At 42.1% G+C, this 23,065-nt stretch overlaps 1 protein-coding gene across 3 annotated transcripts in view; it reads right to left on the minus strand.

The window, feature by feature from the left end:
- col16a1 (collagen, type XVI, alpha 1) overlaps window positions 1–23,065 on the minus strand; it is a 66,828-nt gene that overhangs the window by 13,611 nt on the left and 30,152 nt on the right. For 2 of the 3 annotated variants that reach the window (XM_079654681.1, XM_079654680.1), the window contains exons 9-42: window positions 21,685–21,717; window positions 18,791–18,826; window positions 18,447–18,479; window positions 18,265–18,309; window positions 17,109–17,147; window positions 16,913–16,975; window positions 15,918–15,962; window positions 15,736–15,822; window positions 15,421–15,459; window positions 15,057–15,101; window positions 14,924–14,959; window positions 14,711–14,833; window positions 14,044–14,079; window positions 13,184–13,219; window positions 12,527–12,646; window positions 12,241–12,285; window positions 11,848–11,883; window positions 11,704–11,757; window positions 11,339–11,389; window positions 11,112–11,255; window positions 10,085–10,120; window positions 9,076–9,183; window positions 8,262–8,384; window positions 8,091–8,144; window positions 7,939–7,980; window positions 5,244–5,279; window positions 5,104–5,157; window positions 4,928–4,996; window positions 4,796–4,840; window positions 4,394–4,420; window positions 3,452–3,508; window positions 3,007–3,051; window positions 2,786–2,857; window positions 2,051–2,095 (exon numbers count right to left, since the gene is read on the minus strand). In XM_079654681.1, the coding sequence (XP_079510807.1) occupies window positions 2,051–2,095; window positions 2,786–2,857; window positions 3,007–3,051; window positions 3,452–3,508; window positions 4,394–4,420; window positions 4,796–4,840; window positions 4,928–4,996; window positions 5,104–5,157; window positions 5,244–5,279; window positions 7,939–7,980; window positions 8,091–8,144; window positions 8,262–8,384; window positions 9,076–9,183; window positions 10,085–10,120; window positions 11,112–11,255; window positions 11,339–11,389; window positions 11,704–11,757; window positions 11,848–11,883; window positions 12,241–12,285; window positions 12,527–12,646; window positions 13,184–13,219; window positions 14,044–14,079; window positions 14,711–14,833; window positions 14,924–14,959; window positions 15,057–15,101; window positions 15,421–15,459; window positions 15,736–15,822; window positions 15,918–15,962; window positions 16,913–16,975; window positions 17,109–17,147; window positions 18,265–18,309; window positions 18,447–18,479; window positions 18,791–18,826; window positions 21,685–21,717 (1,959 nt within the window). The remainder of the gene's footprint in view (window positions 1–2,050; window positions 2,096–2,785; window positions 2,858–3,006; window positions 3,052–3,451; window positions 3,509–4,393; window positions 4,421–4,795; window positions 4,841–4,927; window positions 4,997–5,103; window positions 5,158–5,243; window positions 5,280–7,938; window positions 7,981–8,090; window positions 8,145–8,261; window positions 8,385–9,075; window positions 9,184–10,084; window positions 10,121–11,111; window positions 11,256–11,338; window positions 11,390–11,703; window positions 11,758–11,847; window positions 11,884–12,240; window positions 12,286–12,526; window positions 12,647–13,183; window positions 13,220–14,043; window positions 14,080–14,710; window positions 14,834–14,923; window positions 14,960–15,056; window positions 15,102–15,420; window positions 15,460–15,735; window positions 15,823–15,917; window positions 15,963–16,912; window positions 16,976–17,108; window positions 17,148–18,264; window positions 18,310–18,446; window positions 18,480–18,790; window positions 18,827–21,684; window positions 21,718–23,065) is intronic. The other variant, XM_079654682.1, reaches the window with a different exon arrangement.

Below are 23,065 nucleotides of genomic sequence, written 5' to 3' on the forward strand. Positions count from 1 at the left end.
ACTATAGCCAATAAAAGCCAAAGTGTTACATAGTGATATCGCTATGTAACAGGGTGGGAGAGAAACTCCCTCTGCAGGGAACTTTTGGGATTAGCAGACCATTTACATGCACAAAAAACATAAAGATATATAAAACCAAAAAAAGCATGTTAGGGCCCCTTTAATGTTTTTGAACAAATTAAAAGTATTTCACAAATTAAAATACAGTGGCCTAAGCTTATTCCGCATCACCATATAGAAACAACTAGGTTTAATAGTTCTGGAGTCAACTATTTTTACTACAACATATGCCACAACTTTATTCTCAAAGTGACACATTGTAATAAAACAAAAACAGATATAAACAAAACAAAACTCAGAGCCAATTTAAACTAATTTCTTTGAATCTGCAATTTAAATCTGTCGAGACCTAAACTCTGTTCCAGAAAACCTTAAATGCACGCACACGCACACACACACACACACACACACACACACACACACACACACACACACACACACACACACACACACACACACACACACACACACACACACACACACACACACACACACACACACACACACACACACACACACACACACACACACACACACACACACACACACACACACACACACACACACACACACACACACACACACACACACACACACACACACACACACACACACACACACACACACACACACACACACACACACACACACACACACAAAGTACTTAAAAAAGTGAAGCAAACCAACAATCAAATGTCACTAGTGCCGGTTAATACGGTGTTCTGAAATGAAACCACTCACTCCACAAGCCCTATCACATTTACAGTGCAAGGCAGTCTGCTCCCTATCAAAGCAGTGGGACCCTTCCCACTGAGAGTCTGTCAATGGCAGCTGGCCTGGTTTCAAAGTCATTACAAACCCATTTTACATTGTTCAAGCTGGAGCCTTTAGCTAGAAAGGCTATTTTATGCTCCGCGCCATTGGCTTTTTTTTTTTACGGGCACAAGGCTTTTGTGCATTAACACACTATCTCCAAGAGAAGCTTCTCGACAATAATCTGTTACTTCAGCATGTTCACTTTTGCAACACTTTAAAGGGATCAGCAAATTGCAAACCTTGTGTTTTTTTCGTGCAACTTGTGACAAAAAAAAACATTTGTGAGGTTTCACAGAGATCTGCTGTGAGTGTGAGTGACATAATAACTGCAGAACCACGGGGAAAAAAGAGGCATAAGTAAGTCTATATACCGACATTAAGGTCAAATGAGGGATTCAACTTTTCCACTTCTTATAGCGCATACAAATATTCATCAATTCTGTAAAAGAGCTTTCATAGATACATGTATATATACACAGATCATGTCCGTCTGTATGGCTGTAGTCATGTTGCCAGTGGAGGTGTTGCTATGTGATCAATCAACACCTTTCTGCACAGAGTTTACTTAAGTTCAGTCTCAAATCATTTCCAGTGCTCTACTGATTTCCCAGCGCCTCCCTTTCCGTCTTTAAACTACTACTTTAATTCCTGTTGGAGGTGAAATTCCCCTTGAGTGCTGGCCAGGAATAAGCATCGATGTTCCTTTAATGAAATTAAGCCATCAGCAGACTTGAAAGAAACAAAACTGACACGGTATACAGTCAGAATCCACAGATGACTTGCCAACACTTTGATGTTGGCCTTGCACTTACTTTAGGTAAAGTAGCTTTGGACTCATGAGACCTACTGAGATTTTAGAACAGACCTGAAGGTAGATGCATAACAGGTTGAATATACATAATGGGTTTTAAAGCTCTAAATCTCAGTCACCATAATCAAATACAGGCATATACAGGAGACCAAGTTATACATATACTTTTTTGTCAAATGGTTTAAATGTGTACCCTGTGTTACTTGCTTGTATCCCTTCAATTAATAGTTTATGACCTCGAAAAACTTGGGAACACAACCTTCTTTTTTTATAATCACCCCTTCCTGACATATGCATTGATTTGGTGCTTTCACATGATTTATCGAGCCTCCTCTCCTTCCTTTACTCCCTAATTTTACTCACGCTTATTCCAGGTATCCCCTGTATCCCGTCGTTTCCAGGGTTACCCTGAAAGGAAGGAACTGAGGTTGAACTGGTTTGCTGCCCATCAGCTAGCCACTCCCATCTCCACCATTAGCCAAGGCAGAGTCAAAGGTCAAAATGATCACACCTGCTCCCTCTTCCACCAGGTCTTATGAAACTTAGTATTTTGCATTCAGCCATTGTTACAAATGCACCCTTGTCAAAGACATGACCTCTTTCATCACCACTCTAGATGTCTTTGTACACCTTTTACTTTCACACAGATCACAGTAATACCTTATTTGAAGGTCTGCTCAAGTTTAGAAATTAATCAAACTTCAAATAACCACCGGTTTATTTTTTTACTTTTAAACTTAAGACCTTCAAATAACTCTTCATGTCTTGACATTCCCAAAGCTTGCTCAGTCGCTTCCACAAAAGATAGAGCTTTAAGCACCTGACTGGTCAGCAGATATCATTTCATCCTGATTTCTAAGACTATTTAAACAAAGCTGTTGCACACAATCAGTATTTGATGTTGCTCCATTTCCTACATGCACATTATGAACGTTATGTTTCCCATTTAGTTGCAAAGCATGTCCTTCTGAAGGACACCAGCTGCCCAAGCTGAAAGCCTACATCATGAGTAGCATGTTGTTTAATCCAGGCTAAAAGAGCAGCTGAATTGAATTTAGGTTACACCATCACCGTCCTACTGGCTCTTCTTTCTCTTACCTGTATTCCTTTCATTCCATGAACACCCTCAAGCCCAGGGGGGCCAGGGGGGCCGGGAGGTCCTGCTGGGCCCTACAACACACAAAGACATAGTCACATTTGACATACAGCTCAACGCAAATTAAGAATTCTGTGGAGAATCTTTGTGAGGTAACAACAGAAAGAAAGCCTGCGATCGAAGCCCGAGTTATCAGACACGACGGCTGGCTGACGGGTCAGACCTGGGGCCCGGCCTGCCATGCGTTTATTGCAGTTCCTGGAGCTCCCTGGAAGGCAAAAGTCGTCAGAATCAGAGGAGCACTGGTGCTTGCAAAACATACAGACAGCGCGCAGTGTAAAGGTAGGAATAACACGACAAATGTCAAAGAACAAAATGATGCCGGAGGGAAATAACCAAGAATGAACATAGGTTTTTCTGAATGTGTCGCCTGTGGAGTCGTAATTAACCGTGTGAGTGTGTGTTTAAGAAATCAATGTGTATTCAGACTCCTGTTGCAAGGCATCAATTCGCTAGATGAAATAATTGTACGTCTAGATGTGTTTTGAGTGTGTGTGTGTGTGTGTGTGTGTGTGTGTGTGTGTGTGTGTGTGTGTGTGTGTGTGTGTGTGTGTGTGTGTGTGTGTGTGTGTGTGTGTGTGTGTGTGTGTGTGCACAATTCTACTCACAGGTCCACCGACGACTGAGTGCCCAGGCGTTATGCAGTTGCACTCTCCAGGTTCACCCTGAAATATACATCAAGAAAAGACCCATTTAAAAAGGAAAAAGGAAACGTTTTGCAAAATGTTTTGCACATGCTGCATGTCGTCATTCCGCATTAAAACTTCAGAAGGGTCGCAACTCTTTGAGCTTTAAGGACTATCGGTTCAGTTTTTTTTTTTAAATCTGGAAATCTTACACATCAAAAAGACAGTCAAAACTGCAGGGGACCAAACGTTTTTTTTTATAATACTTTGTGATCTGGAAGTGTTGCATTACATGAAGTCCCTGAAACTGTAATGTAGTGAAGAGTAGAATGAGATCTATGATGCAAAGCAAGGTGTGGTTCACCTCAAATCTGTAATACGAGGAACCAAAGCCCTATCTTGCTTATTCTATCTCAGTTATTCAGAGAGATTTTTTATTTGTCCTCCTTCACTGTTTGCTCCTGTCTCACGTCTCCCACCCCACTCGGCCCTGGAGCACTGCCTCCACCGCCCCTTCATCTCTCCCAGCCTCTCAGTGACAGGCTGGACTGGTGGCTCTGATGAATGCGGTAATTAATAGTCTCACACAATTTCTCTCTTAAGGCCCCGAAACTCCTCTTGTCTGCCAGCAACAGTACACTTGTCACCTCCTCTGCTGCTCTATCCGTGGCCTGGGGCATGTGTGTGTGTGTGTGTGTGTGTGTGTGTGTGTGTGTGTGTGTGTGTGTGTGTGTGTGTGTGTGTGTGTGTGTGTGTGTGTGTGTGTGTGTGTGTGTGTGTGTGTGTGTGTGTGTGTGGTCGGTGGGTGTGTGTGTGTGTTTGTGAGACGAGGGGAACCATCTCTTGCGATTACCATCTGTTCCACCCCCTTATATTCAAGCCCCCCTCTCAGATCCCTTCATCCAAACAAAACGGTAGACTTACCTTGTCCCCCTTAGCTCCATCATATCCCTGCAAAAGAAGGAGACAGCCGCACGCAAACACACACACGCACACACAAGCACTTAGTTACTCTTGCTTTGTTGTTCCAGAAGAAAGCTCACGGGGCAGTGAGCTGAGCGCAGATCAGGGAACAGAGGATGAGATGGGAGCAGACACTGCCTCTGTTATGGATCGAGGCAGACATCCTTGGTTACAAATGACGCCTAAATCAAGGACAATTCCCAGAGAAGCTCACAGAAAAAAAATTAACACAGGGAACACACGCTAACACAGAGGCAACAACTGAAAGTTTACTACTTTAATTTCTTCAACGTTTCTTCAAATTGTGGAGAAAACAACATGCAAATGAAACAATTTAGACAATGAAGGAACAAAACAACTCACGGGTTTGCCGTCAGCTCCTTGAAGCCCGGGAAATGCATCTCTCCCCTGGAAAAGTAAATAGGAACAAGTGTTTGACGATACAACAGAATGACATAATATATTCATATGTACAATTATGCATTTATGTCTAACCGGGGGGCCTGGTACTCCAACGCCTTGAGGCCCTTGAGGTCCTTGAAGCCCGACTTCACCTCTGGAGCCCTAAGACAAGGAAACACTTACTGTCACATTGCTTTAAACTGAATTATGTAATTTAACTGCATATTGCTACGATACATGTGGCCTCCAGCTCTCTATTTTTATGCTACCTTTTCCCCATCAGGGCCAACAGGTCCAGTCAATCCTCCGGCTCCAGCAGGTCCCTGAACAAAACAAACAGATGAGACCACGGCCTGAAGATACAGAGTAGAAAAATATGACTTCAAAAACATATAATAGTTTCACTTACTACAAGTCCTGGAAGCCCTCTTGGCCCCTCTTCACCCTACGACACAAACAGAAAGACAGGCAGGGAGTTAGGGAGTTAAGATGGTAAGATTGTTCTCGGAGGATACAAAGAAAAAACCCAAAATATTTTGGTGAGGTGGCCAGTCTCTGACAGATGAGATGTAAGTAAAGACCAACATCAAAATAACAATAAAGCAAGTAGGATTTCGCAACTAACCAATGGATTTAAGGGGGATACACCCATGATTGTTTTTTAAATGGCTAACCCTAATGGATGATGATGAATGATTACAAAAGCACCACATCCTGTTTGTGCGTGTGTGTGTGTGTGTGTGTGTGTGTGTGTGTGTGTGTGTGTGTGTGTGCGTGTGTGTATATATAAAAATTGTATTTATTGGGATTGTTAGGGAATAATTTGCCTAGGTATTCAACCTTTGACACAGTTCATAATTTTCTCCTCTCACTTTCTCCTTTCCCATGGCATAGTTCTATGGCCTTGGGTATAGCTGCTATCATGGCCGTATCTACCATTGAGGTCACCGAGGTCCGGACCTCGGCAATATTTTTCGAGCTGTGTATACAAAACTTGTGAAATAATTGCACTGAACGGGGTTCTTTGTAGTACTTCCATTTACTGCCGATGGGGGCGCTGCATAACTACGTAGCCTCGATTAAAGCAACAGAAGAAGACGACATGTATCAACAAACCACCGCAGCCGAGAAGCTAAACGGGGTTGGAAAAACGATAGACGCAGCCCGGACTTGTACCGGAGCAGTGAAGGAGTGATGAAGTATCTAGAGATCTGAGTCCAGTGGGCTGCTTGTGTTCCTGTTCATCAGGACATCATATGAACAGCAGATCCTGTGTGAACGCTCTACGTTAGTCAGTGGACGTCCGACAACCTGCGCACTAACTTATATTGCAGCTATACTTTGGTTTAAATTGCGTGAATAAACTAGCTAGAGAGCTAAAGTTAATTACATCCATCCAATGTCAGAAGGATTACCTTTTAACAAACGTTGTAATGCTTTTCTTTCATTTCAATTTGAGTAAAACAATGGAGATATAACATTGTATTGTTTTCTTTTTACACTGACTCAGATATAATGAAAAGACTACGTCAGTCGAGGCAGAGAAAGAGAGAGAGAGAAAGTGATGGAAGTCAGGGAGGAACTGCAGGTATAGTCACACAAAATAAAGTAGGCTTAATAACCCATCTATCTATATATATAACAATAGTCTTAATTTACAATAGGCATAATTGTAAAACAACATAGGCCTACATCTATTGCAGTTCTGATGTCATAACAACATACAATTGTATAAAACACAATTTGCTTACATCTTTGTTCTCTTTTGAGAACCAAACAAAACAGATTTAAATGACAAAAAGAATGCAAACAAACAAGTGAAATGAACTAAATTACTGAATTGCTTTTAATTCACTGGCAGGAGCGACAAGTGAGGAGGAGCAAAAAGTGAACAACGAGGGAGAGATTGAACAAAGAGAAAGAGTAGAGGACAGAGAGAGTAATGAACAGGAAGAAGACAGAGAGACTCAAGAAGATGGAAGAGAGGCTGCAGGTTATGGAAAGGAGAGAGACATAGAAAATGAATGTTGACAATGTGTTGTGATCATTTTAGCCTCTTCTGCATGTCCAGATCATTAATAGCAACAATCAACTGATTCTTATGCATTACACTTTCAAAAATAATTGATGCTGCAGCCCACTGACATGGTTTGAAATCAATATATTATCCAATGTGTGACCCCCCACAGGACTTAAAAAGCACCTAACTAGATCATGAAAATCCCAAAAATCTCGGGGGGTGTCCCCTGAACCCCCCTAACATATTTGGACCTCGGTATTTAGGAAATCCTGGATACGGCCCTGGCTGCTATCTCTTTTAAGGAGGAGCAGCTTGGGTGCATTGTTGTTGCCAGTCTATGACAGAGCACAAGCCGCCATGAGGTAGTTTACTGATCAGGGACGTAGGTTCCCTGGCGCTCATTCTTTTCTATGGACGAGAGCTCTAGTTAGATTCAGGGTCCATATTGCTTTAGTCTCACTGATGAAGAATGTTGATTATTACACTCCGAACTAGATAACACATCGAGCTACAGAAAGAGTTCTTCAGAATTGGTTTGGCAACCGCTGAGTCAACGCGTGACACACCACCTGTCTTGTCAACTCTCCGGCCGAAACTCCAAATAAACCATCAGTGCTTGGCATCAAAGCTACTGCTCATCCCGTGTCTCCTTCATGAGTCGGTGACCCTTGAGATGCACCGTCTCGTTTTCAAGGGGGTCCCAACAATAGCAACAACTTACAGACACACATAAACAAAAAGCTAAACTAAACACAGAAGTAAAATTCAAGTAATACATACAATCATTACAACTTGAGAGACAGTCGAACAGATCCGTTTCATCAATATCAGTTTCATCAACAACAAGTGCAGACCAGTTGAAAGTGAGATTGATGTGATGTGAGGTGTGTGTGTGTGTGTGTGTGTGTGTGTGTGTGTGTGTGTGTGTGTGTGTGTGTGTGTGTGTGTGTGTGTGTGTGTGTGTGTGTGTGTGTGTGTGTGTGTGTGTGTGTGTGTGTGTGTGTGTGTGTGTGTGTGTGTGTGTGTGTGTGTGTGTGTGTGTGTGTGTGTGTGTGTGACAGAGCTGTATCAGCATCAGTCTTACTTGTGGTCCCTGAAGGCCGACTCCTGCAGCTCCATTACCTCCCTACAGGGGGCACAAACGACACAGATAAGAGTCTGTCAGTGATTTATGATCAGGCACAATCCTCTGAATGTATTTATCAACAAGTTAATAGAATAAATGGACATTCACACCTTGCTTCCTTTGGGACCAGTGGGCCCTTGAACACCGGGTAAGCCTGGTTTTCCCTGAATAGAAAAACATTTGAGATGATCATCAGCTATTTTTCCTAGAGCCAGATGTACATACATAAATAAAATACATAATATGTACATTATAGATAAATAAATAGAGAATTTCCTCACATTTTTGCCAGGCTTGCCTTCGCCAGCGGGACCTGAATCTCCTCTCTCTCCTTTGGGTCCTTGAACAGCTACACCCCCACTCACTGCAGGGCCTGAAGGAGGACAGCTGGTACAAGCTTCGCCCTGGGGAAACAGAACAAATCCAAACCATGATCCAGGGACCTTTTTGAAAAAAACAATCTTATATTTAAAAATGCTAGAGGCCCCATTTTGCCATACAGTTTCCATTTTAAACTACTGGACACCATCGTAGGTCTAGAAGAGGGACCAGGGATGTATAGCATCTTGTGTTGCACTGTTGGAGGAGCCTGTGACCTAAGATTTTCGTTGTCATAACTACGCTGTAGCTATGACAATAAAAGCCTTGAAACTTGAATCTGTTATTTGAGGTCTCAATGGATAGAGGGCCGAAAGTTAAAACTCTAAAACACACCCAACCACCTGTAAAGCTTCATCATATATTGTGGAAACAAAAAATGGCTGTTGAAACTGTACCCCCTTTACAATTGAAGCAATAATTGTAAATATTATATATATGTTTTTATATTTTAATAATTTTCTTTATAATCTGCACCCTGTGTCCTTTTGTGTCCTTTTGTACTGTAGTCAATTTCCTGTTGTTTGTCTTGTCTTACCCCGGCTTCACTAAATCCACCGTTTTAATTGTACCCTATATTGCCCCTATGCCCTGTAAGGTGTCCTTGGGTGTTATGAAAGGCGCCCTCCAAAATAAATCTATTATTATTATTATTAATAAATATTATTTATAAAAACCATTTGCAGATATGCAGTAAACAGTTTGGGGACTCCATACCTTTTCTCCCTTCAAGCCACTCAGTCCGTCCCGACCAGCCTCTCCAGGCAGTCCTGGGGATCCGGCAGATCCGTCCAGTCCGTTGTCTCCTCGTCCACCTTCTTCACCCTGGAAACATTGAAATAAAATGGCTTAGCATTCAACTCAATCTCCTGTAGCTTTCATGATTCCTATATATAAAGGTTCTATATGGGCACTTGGAGTAATTGGGTCCTAAACACTCCTGCTGTCTAATGGCCGCTGCGCTGCATTGCCCTCATACTGAGGTAACTGCTCATTACAATGTCCAGACCCACTGCTACAGCGCTAGTAAGTCTACTTTTAAATAATATTAAAAATATAACTTTTGCAAGAGTTTCATGAGGAAGGAAAGCATTACTTTCCTTTTTATAATTGGCTGGTTTGAATTTCTGAATTTGATTATGAGATTACTTTTACTGTCTATTAGCGATGTGAGTGGTATCAACCTTAGAAATCCTCTCATTCTGCTTTGAAGCCGAAGCAAAAGGATTGTGGGAGGGCTTCAAGGTAATTTAAATTAGACGGGCTCGGTTGATGGCAGATTTATTTCCCAGTTTTTTTGGGGCTCAAGCAATGTGAATGTTCCAAAAAACTTGATGAAAAAAAGCAGGGTGCCTAGACTCCTTTGAAATACTATTCCGTACCATGTGTGCTTGTTTTCCCGCAGATCTCCTACAGCAGAGGCCAAATGATCTAGTCTGTTTCTAAAGGCATGCAGTGACTCTGAGAAGTGTAACTCCTCCAGGTTATGCAGTTTCTTATTTAAGGTTTTGGGTGTGTGGACATGAGTTATTTATAAAACCATACAAAATGCCCAAGAGACATTGATTAGTTGGTTTCAATTTCTCAGCTGAAGTGAAGGCTGGTTAATGTGGTGTGAATTTGTCGCTGGGTCATTGATGGAATACACAGAGTGTGAAAATACAAATACAGTACACAACGGCTTTCTACAGACAAGATCTATAATTACATGTGACAGCAAAGTTACCTGTTCTCCTATTGCACCAGCAAGTCCTGGTGGGCCCTGCGTAGGCAAATAGAAAGTGATGTACAAATGAATACAAATACACTAAAGACAAGACATGTGCAGTCACCTGGGATCATCATGCAAGCCTCTATCCGTTCAGGTAAAAATAACTGACATAAAGATAACCGCAGAGGCACACGGCATGTAATTGGGAGGGGTGACAGAAGCCAACAGAGATTTATTACATTTAGTAACAACTCTGGCTGTAGGAGGAGACTTCCTGCATATCCTATTTGTACAAAAAGCATTATGGTTGATTCTGCCGCAGGGTGAAATCATTCAGCATTTAAAAAGGTTTCGCTCATCCAGATGCGGCTTAATCGGTTTTATTATGGCAACAAAATGCAATGGCAAGAAGCTGCTTTGCTTTTTTTTAAATTTCTATTATTAATTCAAATAAATTCAGATCATTCAGATAGAGGTGTCATGAGCAGAATACATTTCTGTTGTAATAAAATAATGATTTTGGTTCTATAGGAGCTTGATTGTAAACTGCAGTTCTGTTCCATGTGCATGTGTCATGAGTATAATAACTAATAAAATGCAATAAAAGCATATAACGTAGTTTGTTATCATGAAGCACAATGAAACAAACTCAAGCAATGTTTTCAATATAATAACAACTTGAAGACAAGGCAAGCAGCAGGGATTAAAGAGTACCTGTTCTGTTTGCTCTTGAGCATCATACTGCCCTCTAAAGGAAGGACCAACAAAGTTTTGAGGCCGAGACAATTTTCTGATCTGACAATTCATATGTGTGTTTCTCTGTGTTTGCGGTGTTGTGCGTGAATAGATACCATCACTCCGTTTTATAGCCCCATTGATCAATATTGCTTCCGTTTTGAGCAATGCCACAATGCAAACACTCAGAACTAAGATAAACCACAAAAGAAAAGCAGCTTCTTTGTTTGTAGGAATTTTCTTAGATTGTGCTTTTACATACGCTTTTTCTAGCCATACTTTTTTTTTTTTTAAAGAGCACTGGTACCTGTCTGCCCTCGGCTCCCTGACCCGGAGGTCCAGCTGGACCTTGCTGGCCCGGTGCGCCTGGGTTGCCTCGAACTCCGTCAGGCATTTTGTAGCCGGCGGGTCCGCTACCAACCTCGGCCGGCTGGCAGAGACCACACTCGCCCTGGGGAGGGGTCAGGAGTCAGGAAGGTTAGTTTGCATGACAATCAAACGAAATGAAGCAAAAACTAATTATTTGTCCGTTACCTTTTCGCCCTTGGGCCCAGCTTGACTAACACCAGGCGGTCCTTGCTCTCCCTGTCACCAGATTCATGTCATAAAAAAAAGGAATGAAATGAGAGAGAAGTATTTAATTATTGTATCGTAAAATACGCGCACACAGATTAGTTTCTGAACATAATTGTGAGATACTTGGGAATTCATCTGTAAAAGTAATGTGGAAAATGTTCAATATCCTTGAAATGAAACTTGCTATTGCATAATTAGCAATAAACTGTCTAGTAATCTAGCACTTCATTTGAGGAAGTACTGAAAAAGTTCTTGAAGAAGCTGAAAAACCGTACTTTCCTATATGATGTCGATCAATGTTCCTCCTGCCTCTGCTCTCTTACCTTAGGGCCTTTCTGTCCAGCCTTGCCACCGGGTCCCTTTGGTCCCTGCTTCCCCTGCCACACGGACACATTTCATTTAACAACACTGAATCAGCAGGTGTACCTCAAAAATATTCGCTTTCAAAGAAGTGAATCTGAACTCACCGGCTTACCGGCAGCTCCTCTGCTGCCTGCGCTACCCTGCAGTCAAGTAAAAAATAGAATCACTGCAGCATTTGAATTGATAAAATGGATGGGTATTTTAAATTGGTCATTCACATTTCATAGTTAAGGTGCTACCCTACAGGCAGCCATGTCAGATGATTTTGGATTTCAAAACCTGAGCTTTTCACTAATAAGTTCCCTGCAGAGTAGAGTCCCTATGGCGGACAGTTTTGGGCCCTAAAATGAGCGCACTGCTGTGATGATCTTTTTCATGAAGTCTATTACGAGTCTCACTGTGCAGCCTATTGAGTGAGTTCCCCTTATGTAAGCCGAGTCTGCAATTGAGGTCACCGAGTCTCAGAGCTGTCTTTTTTTGCGTGTCACATTACTTACATTCTCTCCTCCAAGTCCAGGTGATCCTGCTTTTCCTGGCTCTCCCTGTGGAGCGGGAGAAATTAAACGATGCATCATTTTAACGAAGGTGCTTATCGCTGCTAACACACGCTAGCAAACACACCGACGTTAAGAAAAATCATGAAAACAATTACCCAATCCGTTTTCTCCTACCATGTTATTGCTTTCTTTCAGTAAAACAGTAGTCCTTAAACAATGACAAGATGAAACTGTTTCTTATTGTTTCACCCCATCAGCCCTGGCATCGCATTAGGAACAGACTCACTTGCTCTCCTTTCTCTCCGATCCCAGGCTCTCCCTTCTGCGTCAGGAATTGGTGCTCGACATTAGGGGGGAGGTTAGCGGCTAACTCTCCGAGAGTGGGGCACACAGCACACTGCTCCCCCTAAAGCATGTAGACAGTTTAAAAGGGGGTACGAGAACGTCTTCAAACAATATCCACATTTAAGAATCATGAAAATGAAGAAAAAACTAACATACAGTACTACAATACAAATACATACAGGTAATGGAGACTTACAAAGTGAAGCTCACTAATTAGGGTACTCTAACGGCCCGTCTACACAGCGGCGTGCGTTGAAGCTTGCCGGCGGGCGTGTCTGAAACTCGACCAACAACCAATCACATGAATCTCCCACCCCTGACACACAAGCAGCGGTTTGATTGGCTAGAGCTTGTACCGACATATGATCCGATTGGCTGACATTTGAACGTTGAACATTGCTCAACTTTTGCAGCGAGCCACGCCAGCAAAGCTCCACGTCGCTTCCCACAATGCAGTTCGGCGAAAAGTGACATCACCCCATTCAAAGTGAATGGTGAAGCTTTCAACGCACGCCGCTGTGTAGACGGGCCATTAGTGACAGCTGGGTAAAGCAGTCTAATGATAGATTGTTTAATCTCAAGCCTAATAAAAACTGACCTTTTCTCCTTTGATGCCACCTGATCCTTGTTCCCCCTGCCAAGACATACAGACACAAAGACATCAAAGAAGGCAAATTAGTCTCAGCTGCCTCCGGTGAACATGTTTTTCTTTGAGATTTCGAGTCCGTCTAGACATTGGAAGCTTACTGTAGTACATCAGTGTGGGGGAGAAGTGAACGTCATTGTCTTGAAAGCTGGTAGTTTGACTACAATTGCACTTGTTAGCTGGAAGGTTAACTACATACATATTCAAGGAGTTATGTGACTTTTTTGCCAGTATGTAGTAACTAACGAAAAAAACTATTTTGAGATCTGACAGGAAAGGAGTGGTTTTGAATGTGATTTGTTGACCATTGCATCTTTGAACATCTTTGATCTGCAAGATAGGCCCAGTATTAAGTGTTCATGCTGTTCAAAAAGTGGAGGTTGACCATGACAGGTTACCTTTAACTTATCTGCTTTGTTATGATTGGACATAAATGACGAGTAAGACAGCAGACACGTTCTTTTTTCAAACTAGTTGACGAGTGCCACTGGAACTTCTACCTCCGCGACCTGACTAAGATAAGCGGTAGAAGATAGTATAAGTATAACAAATAGAAGTGCAAGTTACATATTTTTTAAATATTGTAAACGCATACATTTGAATATGGGTTTAGACATACTATATTTGTAGGAGTACTGAATGTTCTTTTTTAGAGTTTTGGTTCAGCTAGTTTGCTTGCATGTGCTTTAAAAGAGCCTCCTGCACTGCTGATGTAGGCATATCTGAATGTGTCGAGATGCAGATGAGTGGGTATAGGTCACGCTTCCACAGCATATGAATGAACCATGAGCTGTGAAAGAAAGACTCCATACCTTCTGTCCTGCTTTTCCATCTGCCCCCGTTTGCCCCTGGTAAATATGAGAAAAAAAAGTATTGTTAGTTTGATAGAGAGAGGTCATACTATAGCTCACTCTCTCTCTCTCTGTGTGTTGCTCCACCTCCTTCTCCCTCTGCCCTAACCAGGTATGACAGATGGATGCTGGCATTATTGGAAATCGTTGCACAGAGAATCTCATAAGGCTCTAGATTTATATTCTCTTATTTTTTTTTTCCTCTACAAATCATTCTCCATTCCACCTGCTGCAGTAAGTGGGAGGATGCAGAGAGAACAAGAAGAGACACACGATGCACAGTCCACAGAGAAAGGTGCGTTAAGATTACATTACCAAAATGACCTCTGCCTCGGAGAATACACTTTTGACAGCATATCACGCTTTTTCTCCTTGAGCTGCAGTGAGAATCACAAGGGCAAATACAACCCCCTGAAGGTGGAAATAAACCATATACCTTCCGACAGAGCGATAAGAAAAATAATATATATACACACTATCAAACAAGTGCTCAAGGTTCAATCGTCAGCTACAGCGACGACTCGCTCATAAAACATGTGGCAAGATCGTTAAAGTGTTGGACAGAATCACCCGGGGTCGGTTCAGAATACATTACAGCTCGGCATTGCGTTCAAACCGGTGTGCTTACAGTCAGTCCCCTCTCTCCTATCCCTGTCACTCCAGGCTCTCCCTTTGGGCCCGGTTTCCCTGGCACTGCCACTGTGTTATCCAGGTCTGAAGGCAGCACGGGGCACACTTCGCATGGGTCACCCTGGAGATTGAGCCAAACACACAAAATGAGGATGAGATAGCACACACACATGCACAGATTTAGAGATTACAGGACAGAGTTTGCGGGTACCTTGTCTCCTTTATACCCCCCTGGTCCTCTCGGTCCCTATGAAAACATCGTAATCCAAGTCAAACACTGATTAAGCAGTTCAGTTAATGTATATTGAAAGCTGAATATGAATCAGTGTTTGAAAGTCTCTTACTGGATCTCCTGTTAATCCGTCTGTTCCCGGGAGGCCTTCCATTCCCTGTGAACACAAATCACATATCTGAAGATTATTGTCAGTTATCTTAAAAAGAAAACATCAGTTTTGAACCTAGTATGTAAATATGGGTTTTGCAAGCCTGATGACAAGATGTTTTGAATCCACAGAAGCTCAATAAAACCTTTAATTACAGTCCAAACATAAAATGGAGTGATGTTGTTAATATGCATGTCTGGATCAGTGGTTTCACAACGTTCCTATTGGTTGAGCTGATCCATCTTTTCAGTAATGTTCTAAATATTGTGTTACGAATGGATGACACAAGCATCATCTATATCTTATGTCATGTCTCAAAACCTACCGTGGCTCCCTTTGAACCACCAGGTCCACCAGGAAGGCCCTGAAAAAAAAAAAAAAGTGCATAAATCTTTTCAAAAGCCATTCTTAAGATGTTTTATGCTTCTAATAAGGATAATGAATGCTGCACTTAAGAAGGAGTTCTGCCAAGTCCTGCCCTGCACTTATCAGAGCATCATCTTAAAGAAAAGTACTTTCTGGTCCAACTGAAACCATCTCTAAGACAAGTAATGACATTCAAATTACACCTTCCAATAAGAGCACATATAATTAGTCAATTCCTCCAAATGTCTTTCATTATTAGAAAAACAACACTTACCGGTGGGCCTGGCTTGCCAACTCCTGGATATCCGGGTTGCCCTGGCTCTCCAGCCAACCCCTCAGGACCCACGAAACCTGGGGTACCCTGGGAAAAGAAAGTCAACACAGCTTTATTACCTCCAAACTGAACTGAAAGTATTTGACTGACAGGTAGAGCTCCCAGATGTAATGCAGACAGACCTTGTGTCCCTTGGGGCCGACGACACAGATGGACCCTGCTCGACCCTGGGAAACAGGTGACATACAGAGAGGTAAGTGAAAAAGCACTGGTAAGGCAAGTGACATCATCAGTGTCGGCCCAGAATCATTAAGCAAGCTCTGCAGCAATCTATCTCCAAAATGTCTTCATAAATTGTAAAGGACACTTGTTGATTCTCCCTCATTTGTTTGACATGTTCCAATTGGAAATAGACAGAGGGTGAGTGTGTAAGATGTATTATCATCAGCGGTGCATATGCAATATTTTTCTGCCTGCCTGATTCAAGTCACATCAACAAGCACATTCATATTAACAATGTCCGACGTGTGGAGGGCTTAAGAAATATCTCCCCCTCCAACCAAAATCCATCCGTCCACGGCCAGCACTTAGCCCGCTGAACGGCTAAATGTGAGTGTCTCTGATGCCGGAAACCAAAGGGGAATATCTCCGAGCACACACACGTTGTAATTTGCTCCTCAAAAACGTTGCATGCGTCTACAGGATCACCGCGCTGAACAGGGAAGATTAAAAGGTTTAAGACGTGCTGAATAGGCTCCTGCCTGTGTGAGAGACGAATAGCACAGTCAATGAGGCAGCATTGATTGTGCAAGCTTTGTTGCTCTAGCCTAATCTAACAGGTATTAACAGGCCGACTTAACGCCATGGGAGAGGGGATGGGGGGGAGAACAGATATCAATGGGAGTCTTAGCTTAAAGAGTAACACCGTATAAGTTTAGTGAATATCCTCCCTTAGCCTGATAAAAGTGGCTGTGTTAAGAGCGTGTGGGTGTGTAGGTGTATCAGTGTGTTTGGGAGAGAACGCTCATTTAAGCATTTGTGATTTGTTTAACGTTTGACTTAACCTTGAAGCAAATGTAACACACTTAGTGTTTCTTATTATGGAAACTCTGTAAAACAAAGTAAAGGAGAACATAACACAGAAATAATTAAAATGAATGATAAAAAATACACCTACATCCCTCCCTGGAGTGCCCGTGAGTCCGTGAGAACCGAAGTCTCCCTTCTGACCTTTCTCTCCCTACGCCAAGTTGGGAAAAATAAAAGGACAGACACACAAGTTAAAATAATAATGGAATGGAAATGAATTAGATGAACATGTTAAGGTCACATCTTTATTATTCATCACTGAATGTTTCTTAAAAACCTTTCACCTTGTACCCTGTTGCTTCGCCCCAGTTGGCGGGCAGTGCCTGTGGAGAGGAGGAATGGAGACGAGACCCAGATCAATGACCTGGCTCTAAAGAGACATCACACACACACCACTGGAGCATAGCAAACAACACAGTGACCATCCCGCAACCCGTATGGACTCTCAGCAGGAGATACATATGCCACACACACACACACACACACACACACACACACACACACACACACACACACACACACACACACACACACACACACACACACACACACACACACACACACACACACACACACACACACACACACACACACACACACACACACACACACACACACACACACACAAAACTGAAACATTGACTTTAATTAAATGTATTATGTCAACAGAGCTATTTGAAAGCAATAATATTAAGTTGAAATAACAAGTATTAGGTCAAAATGAATATAGTTGCTTCCAACAACGGTGTCCAAACAACGGCCCGGGGGCCAAATGCGGCCCGCAGACCATTTTAAATTGGCCGTCAGCTAATTCAAAAAGTACAATGAAATATGGCCCACAAATGAAACTTTTGCTTGTTCTTGTATTGTAGTTAAATATATATGTAATTATATATTACACAGCAGTATTCATGTGTTAATAAGCCCACTTTCTGTTTTAAGGAATGAGCTGCTAACACAATAAATGAAACCCTCTGGAGAGCTGTGATATTGGCTGTTTTTTCAGAAAGCATATTCAAGTATAAAGCATCATTTGCCTACATTTGATCGATTTTGCAAACTTATAACTCAACTTATGAGGCAATATACCTCTCCTCTAGTAATTGGCCAGGCCCTTCGTATGTTTTTCTATATGTAACCCTAACCTAATACAGCTATGTCACATTTGTTGACACTAATACATTTATTTAAGTTTCCGTTTTTTCAATCGATACGAATCAGTGTATACTTAGACACAGCAAATGTGAATGCATGCCCACACAATGGTTAAATCAACATGCAAAGCACACACTCATTCCCACTCTATTATCAATATTGGGACTGGATGATTGAAAAAAATGATTTTTTTGAACAAGGATCAAACTAAATAGCTGAAGGGTTGGCGTGGTCGGAGGCAGTGTGCTGTGGTGCTGTGACCTGTGGCCGAGGATTGGCACTCACCAGCTCGCCTTTCTCTCCCTTCTGGCCCTGGGGTCCTTCTGTGCACTGAGGTTAGAGACACTTGGTTGGCATGTATCATCAAACAACACATTTGTGCCAATGTTCAGGTTCAAACAGTGCAGGATGCCAAATAACAAGACAATGTTTTTTCTGCGAGAGACGCAATGGAAAGAAATACTTACTGGACCTGAATGGGAGCCAGAACAGCCGGCACCCTAAGATGGAGAGGGAGGATGAAAAGAAAAATGATTGCGTGCGGGTGAGGAAAAGAATCAGCCAACGACTAAAGAATGCATATCAGCTCAGTGGTGGATTGGTCTATAGCCAGCGTGATATTATACCACGGCAGCATCAAAGTGTGTGTGTGTGTGTGTGTGTGTGTGTGTGTGTATAGATATCAGTGTTCAGTGCTAGGCATGTCTGAGCATGTAATGACATCACACATTCCCCTGATATTAGTCGTACTACACACACAGGTTTTGGTGTGTCTGTTTGCATTTTGAACATCTTTGTCTTTAAAACTCACCTGGTTGCCTTTTTCTCCTTTCAACCCATGAGCTACCTGAAACACACACACACACACACACACACACACACACACACACACACACACATACAGTCACACACACTGCAGTATTACGCTTATGACATGTTCTAACTGAAAGGATTGAAAGTAAAGATCAGGGACCCTTACATTTTCTTCCCTATTCAGGAATAAACAACCAGCACACTACAGACAGATAATTAGTATTAATAAACTGTATGTAATATACTGAAGTAAAAGGAAGTTTGTGTTGGAAGTCAAATAGGGTGTAGTTTTTATATCCACCAGGTGGTGGCACTGTTACACAAAACTAAACTCTGTTGAAGCCCTGTGTTGCGGTGCAGTTAAAAAGGATGGGAGGTGGACAAGACAGACACACACACACCACACGCACACACACACACACCACACACACACACCTCCCACGGGATACGGAGATCAATAGGAATGTCTGATTCCCACAGCACAGGAGTGAGGAGACCGGCTGCTTCTCACAGGAGGGCACACACACATACCCAAAAAAGGATAAGCATTATAAATAACTGAGGCAATTTTAGCAGAAGCGAGTAATTAAAGCCAAATCCCCTACCCGCTGTTTCTGGGAGTCATGCTTTCACACACCAGGAAGTTTGCATATATTGGAGCAGCAACTACAAGCTTGCTGAGACGACGAAAGGGGGCTAGTAACAGCGCGGAGACAATGTGTAATTCTCTCTCTTGTCTCTCCCCCCCCTCCCCCCTCCACCCTCCCTCCTACAAGCTACAGATCTATCAATGGCTGGCTCGGCCGGCTGCAGTGACGAGTCACTCTTTCCGAGCTCCTCTCTGGCTGTGGGCTTAGTCAAGTACTCATATAGTTTTGCTTATAACCTCATATATGTCGTTATTGTTTCTCTACATCCTGCTTTGAAATGGAACATTGAGATTGCTGTAAAAGTTCAGCATACTGTCTCTGTGCATTATGGAACGGCAGTAAAATGACTCAGCCAACTTTCTCGTCTTTAACTACACAGGATGTTACAATGGTACATCTATCAGTTGTTTTTCTACTTCTACAGTATAATAGGCAGTGATTATCTAAAAGCATCTCTCTAACCTTGTGTTCGTTTGTTGTCCACAAGTAATTGAGTATCTCCCTATTTTCTCTCTACTTTCTCCCCCTTGTCCTCTCTTTTCACTCAGGCTTATCTGTTGAGTACCATCAGTTATCCTAAGACCCCTCCCTCTCTCTCTCTCTCTCTCTCCCCTGGCTGTTGCTGCCTCTTTCCAGATGTTTTGGATCCGAGTCTCCGTCCTAGGAGATAAAATTCTCTTCGTATGAATCTCTTCTCTGTTTCATGTGTCTCGTTGTAAAACTGTGTTTGGTTTTTAGTAGCAGCATTTAAGTGCTTTGTTTTTCACAGTAAACATTATTCTGTGCTTTTTTAAACTCATGGCACTAAGTGAAAGTTTGGAATTAATTGGTTGTCTTTATGAATGTTAACATATTGTTGGCAGTACAATTCACAGACTCTAGAGAATCCAAATTTAGCAGCTAAACGCTGTATTATGTGCGCTCTAGTTGCTTTAGCACTCTGTAAAGTCGAGGGAAACTTCTGTTAGTCATCACCAGCAATTATTTTAATGTTCCGCATAGCCATTTTATCCATTGGTTATATATAAATATTGATTAGTGCAGCTTCGAGTGCAAAACTGTATAATTGGCATCCTGGTAGAGTGCCTTATTTAAGTATTTCACATCTAAATAAATCGACTCACTTTTTGACATCCAGCATCCCAATACACAGGATGTCGTTACATTATGCATGCCAACACTTATCTCATTTATTAGATTAAACATCTCAAAGGATCTTTTGGCATCATCATCCTGTCAGTAAGCCATGTTTTTTTTTGGTCTTAAACATCCCAATGGGCTCATTTTTTGGCATCGTCTTTCTAGCTGCCTGGACTTGATAGAACAAGGGCCACACCTTGCACATTCATGAAAATATAAAACCAGAGCAGGAAGTCATTGATGTAGTAACAAGCTATAGAGGAACGGCTGAAGCAGCATGCCGGAATTACAATTGGTTTCTGACTGAGCATTAGGATTGTGCAGGAAAAGCCATATCTCCCCGTTATTCAAACCATTTATTAGCATAATCCCATTAGTAAAAAAAGCTTTCTCGACATCTTTGTCGGCAGTTGTGTCGCAGGGCATTAGATCAGGTTTTTAGTATCAATGCATTCCTATGGGCAATTTGCCTATTTGTACCCTGGACAATCCTGTCACCTGTGTAATATAACCAAATTAAATCCACAGAACAGAATGAAAGTCACTTTGCATGTGTTTGCCCTCACTGGTGAAGCAAGCTGTGCGCTCCAACCCAGGTAATAACCTACATTGGAGGAAGTTAAGGGATGTGGACAGCTGCATAAGTAAGCACGCACAGGAGCAACATAATGAAGCGTCTAGAGTTTCGTATTCTATTTGTGAACAAAACATGCCTATTGTAGGTGAATGACAAAATGAATAGGCAGCAGCAACTCCCGACTGAGACCCGGAACATAATGAGGTGTAAATCAGTCTTCAGTCCCTCGGCAAGCTGCGTATATGCGAAGGAGGAAGGAGGAAATAGAGATGGGCTAATGCTTTTATCAATCCCTTATGTACAACATGCCTACACAGAGCATACAATGTGTACTTCCTATTTGAATTCCACACGTCTCCTACACTTCTTGAGTCTCTAATTCAACTGAACGTGCCTGGTTTGGACTGTGGGAGCTTGAGGCTTGCTTTGGGCCATCTTCCTCGGTCGAGGGTATGTGCTATCTTGCATGTCTCATTAGAAATGCAATACTGTAAAAATCAAGTGTGTGTGGATTGTGAGGCTTACTTTATCGGCAAGATCCTTTGTTGCAAAAAAATCCTGAGAGAGAGAGAGAGAAAGAAAGAAAATGTCAGACCTTTCATTTTTCACATCATGATGAACCTGACCTCAATTGAACTACCATTTTTGGCATCAGATTGGTCGGAAATAGTTTCTGTCTATGTTTAGTCCCTAGTGTTGACAGTTTCATGGCCAACACCCTATTCAGTACCTTTGATGAGCACTCACAGAAATATTATCTAGTCTGGTGTTCCTTATTTTGGCAGCACTGTAACCTACTTAATCTTTCAGCCCTAATTCTTCCCTAAATTGTTTCAAGAAATCAATTTACTTATAGTTAATAGTAGTATAGTGTTCGGATCAGGGGGGCACAGGTTCAAACCCCACTGCAGTCAGCATGTCGTTGTGTCCCTGGGGAAGACACTTCACCCCAAAGCGTCTAACATGTAATGTTATGTAATGTAGTAATATCTTGAAGATGTTTCCAGGAATGGCAGCTGTTGCACTTGAAAGTCTACATATAATCAACATCGAATGACATATTTTGCGTAAGCAGCGTGTTTACTTCCTGTTGCATGTGCGGTGCGTCCCTGTAAACCTTGTTTCCATTACATTTAATTGCATCAGATACACAACAAAGAGGGGAGGAGAAACAAAGAGCATATTGGTTTCAAACACGGGTCATTGTTCCTTTATTCTCAGTGAAATATAAAGCGATGGAAGCAGATGAGCAGAGAGAGAAGCATCCATGAGCCCAAAGGCAATGAAAAGATGGACCCTGCTGTGCACAGACTCACAAATCAGACAAGGGAAAAAAAGAAACATGGAGGAAGGACTGGAAAGCTGAACGGAAACAAATTGTTCAAGGCAGCAAGTTAGAAGGGGAAAAACAACAAGACCTCAACATAAAAACTGAAGTAGAAACACACTGAAAACAGGGATAGAAGACACAAATAATCCTGTGGGTCCTCTGAGGAGAAGATGACCTTTAAGCTAGGAGCTGGGCTGAAAGCAAGAAAATAAAAATTGGTTTACAATCCTGGAAGGTTGTGGGTGAGATGTGTCATCAAACCTCAGCAAGGAGGTTACTGCTGTGACCCAAACACACAAACCTGGTTCCAGAAGTAAACGAAAAAGAGATTGTTTGACATCACCAGAACAGGCGGTTTGCTATATACAGTATGTCCAATAAGACAATTAATCCCATAATGCTCTATGATCAGCTTGAGGGGGCAGTTATTACAAAGCAATGTTGAACAGGCAAACCTTGTTCAAACCATGGCATATAATGAAGAGTTTGATGGGATGGTGCAAACTTAAAAAGCTTGTCTTGGTTAAATACTGCACCTTGAATAAGCATCATGTAATTTGAATGAATAGCTAGAAC

This window comes from Notothenia rossii (assembly GCF_949606895.1).
Source record: "Notothenia rossii genome assembly, chromosome: 10".
Taxonomy (NCBI): domain Eukaryota; kingdom Metazoa; phylum Chordata; class Actinopteri; order Perciformes; family Nototheniidae; genus Notothenia; species Notothenia rossii.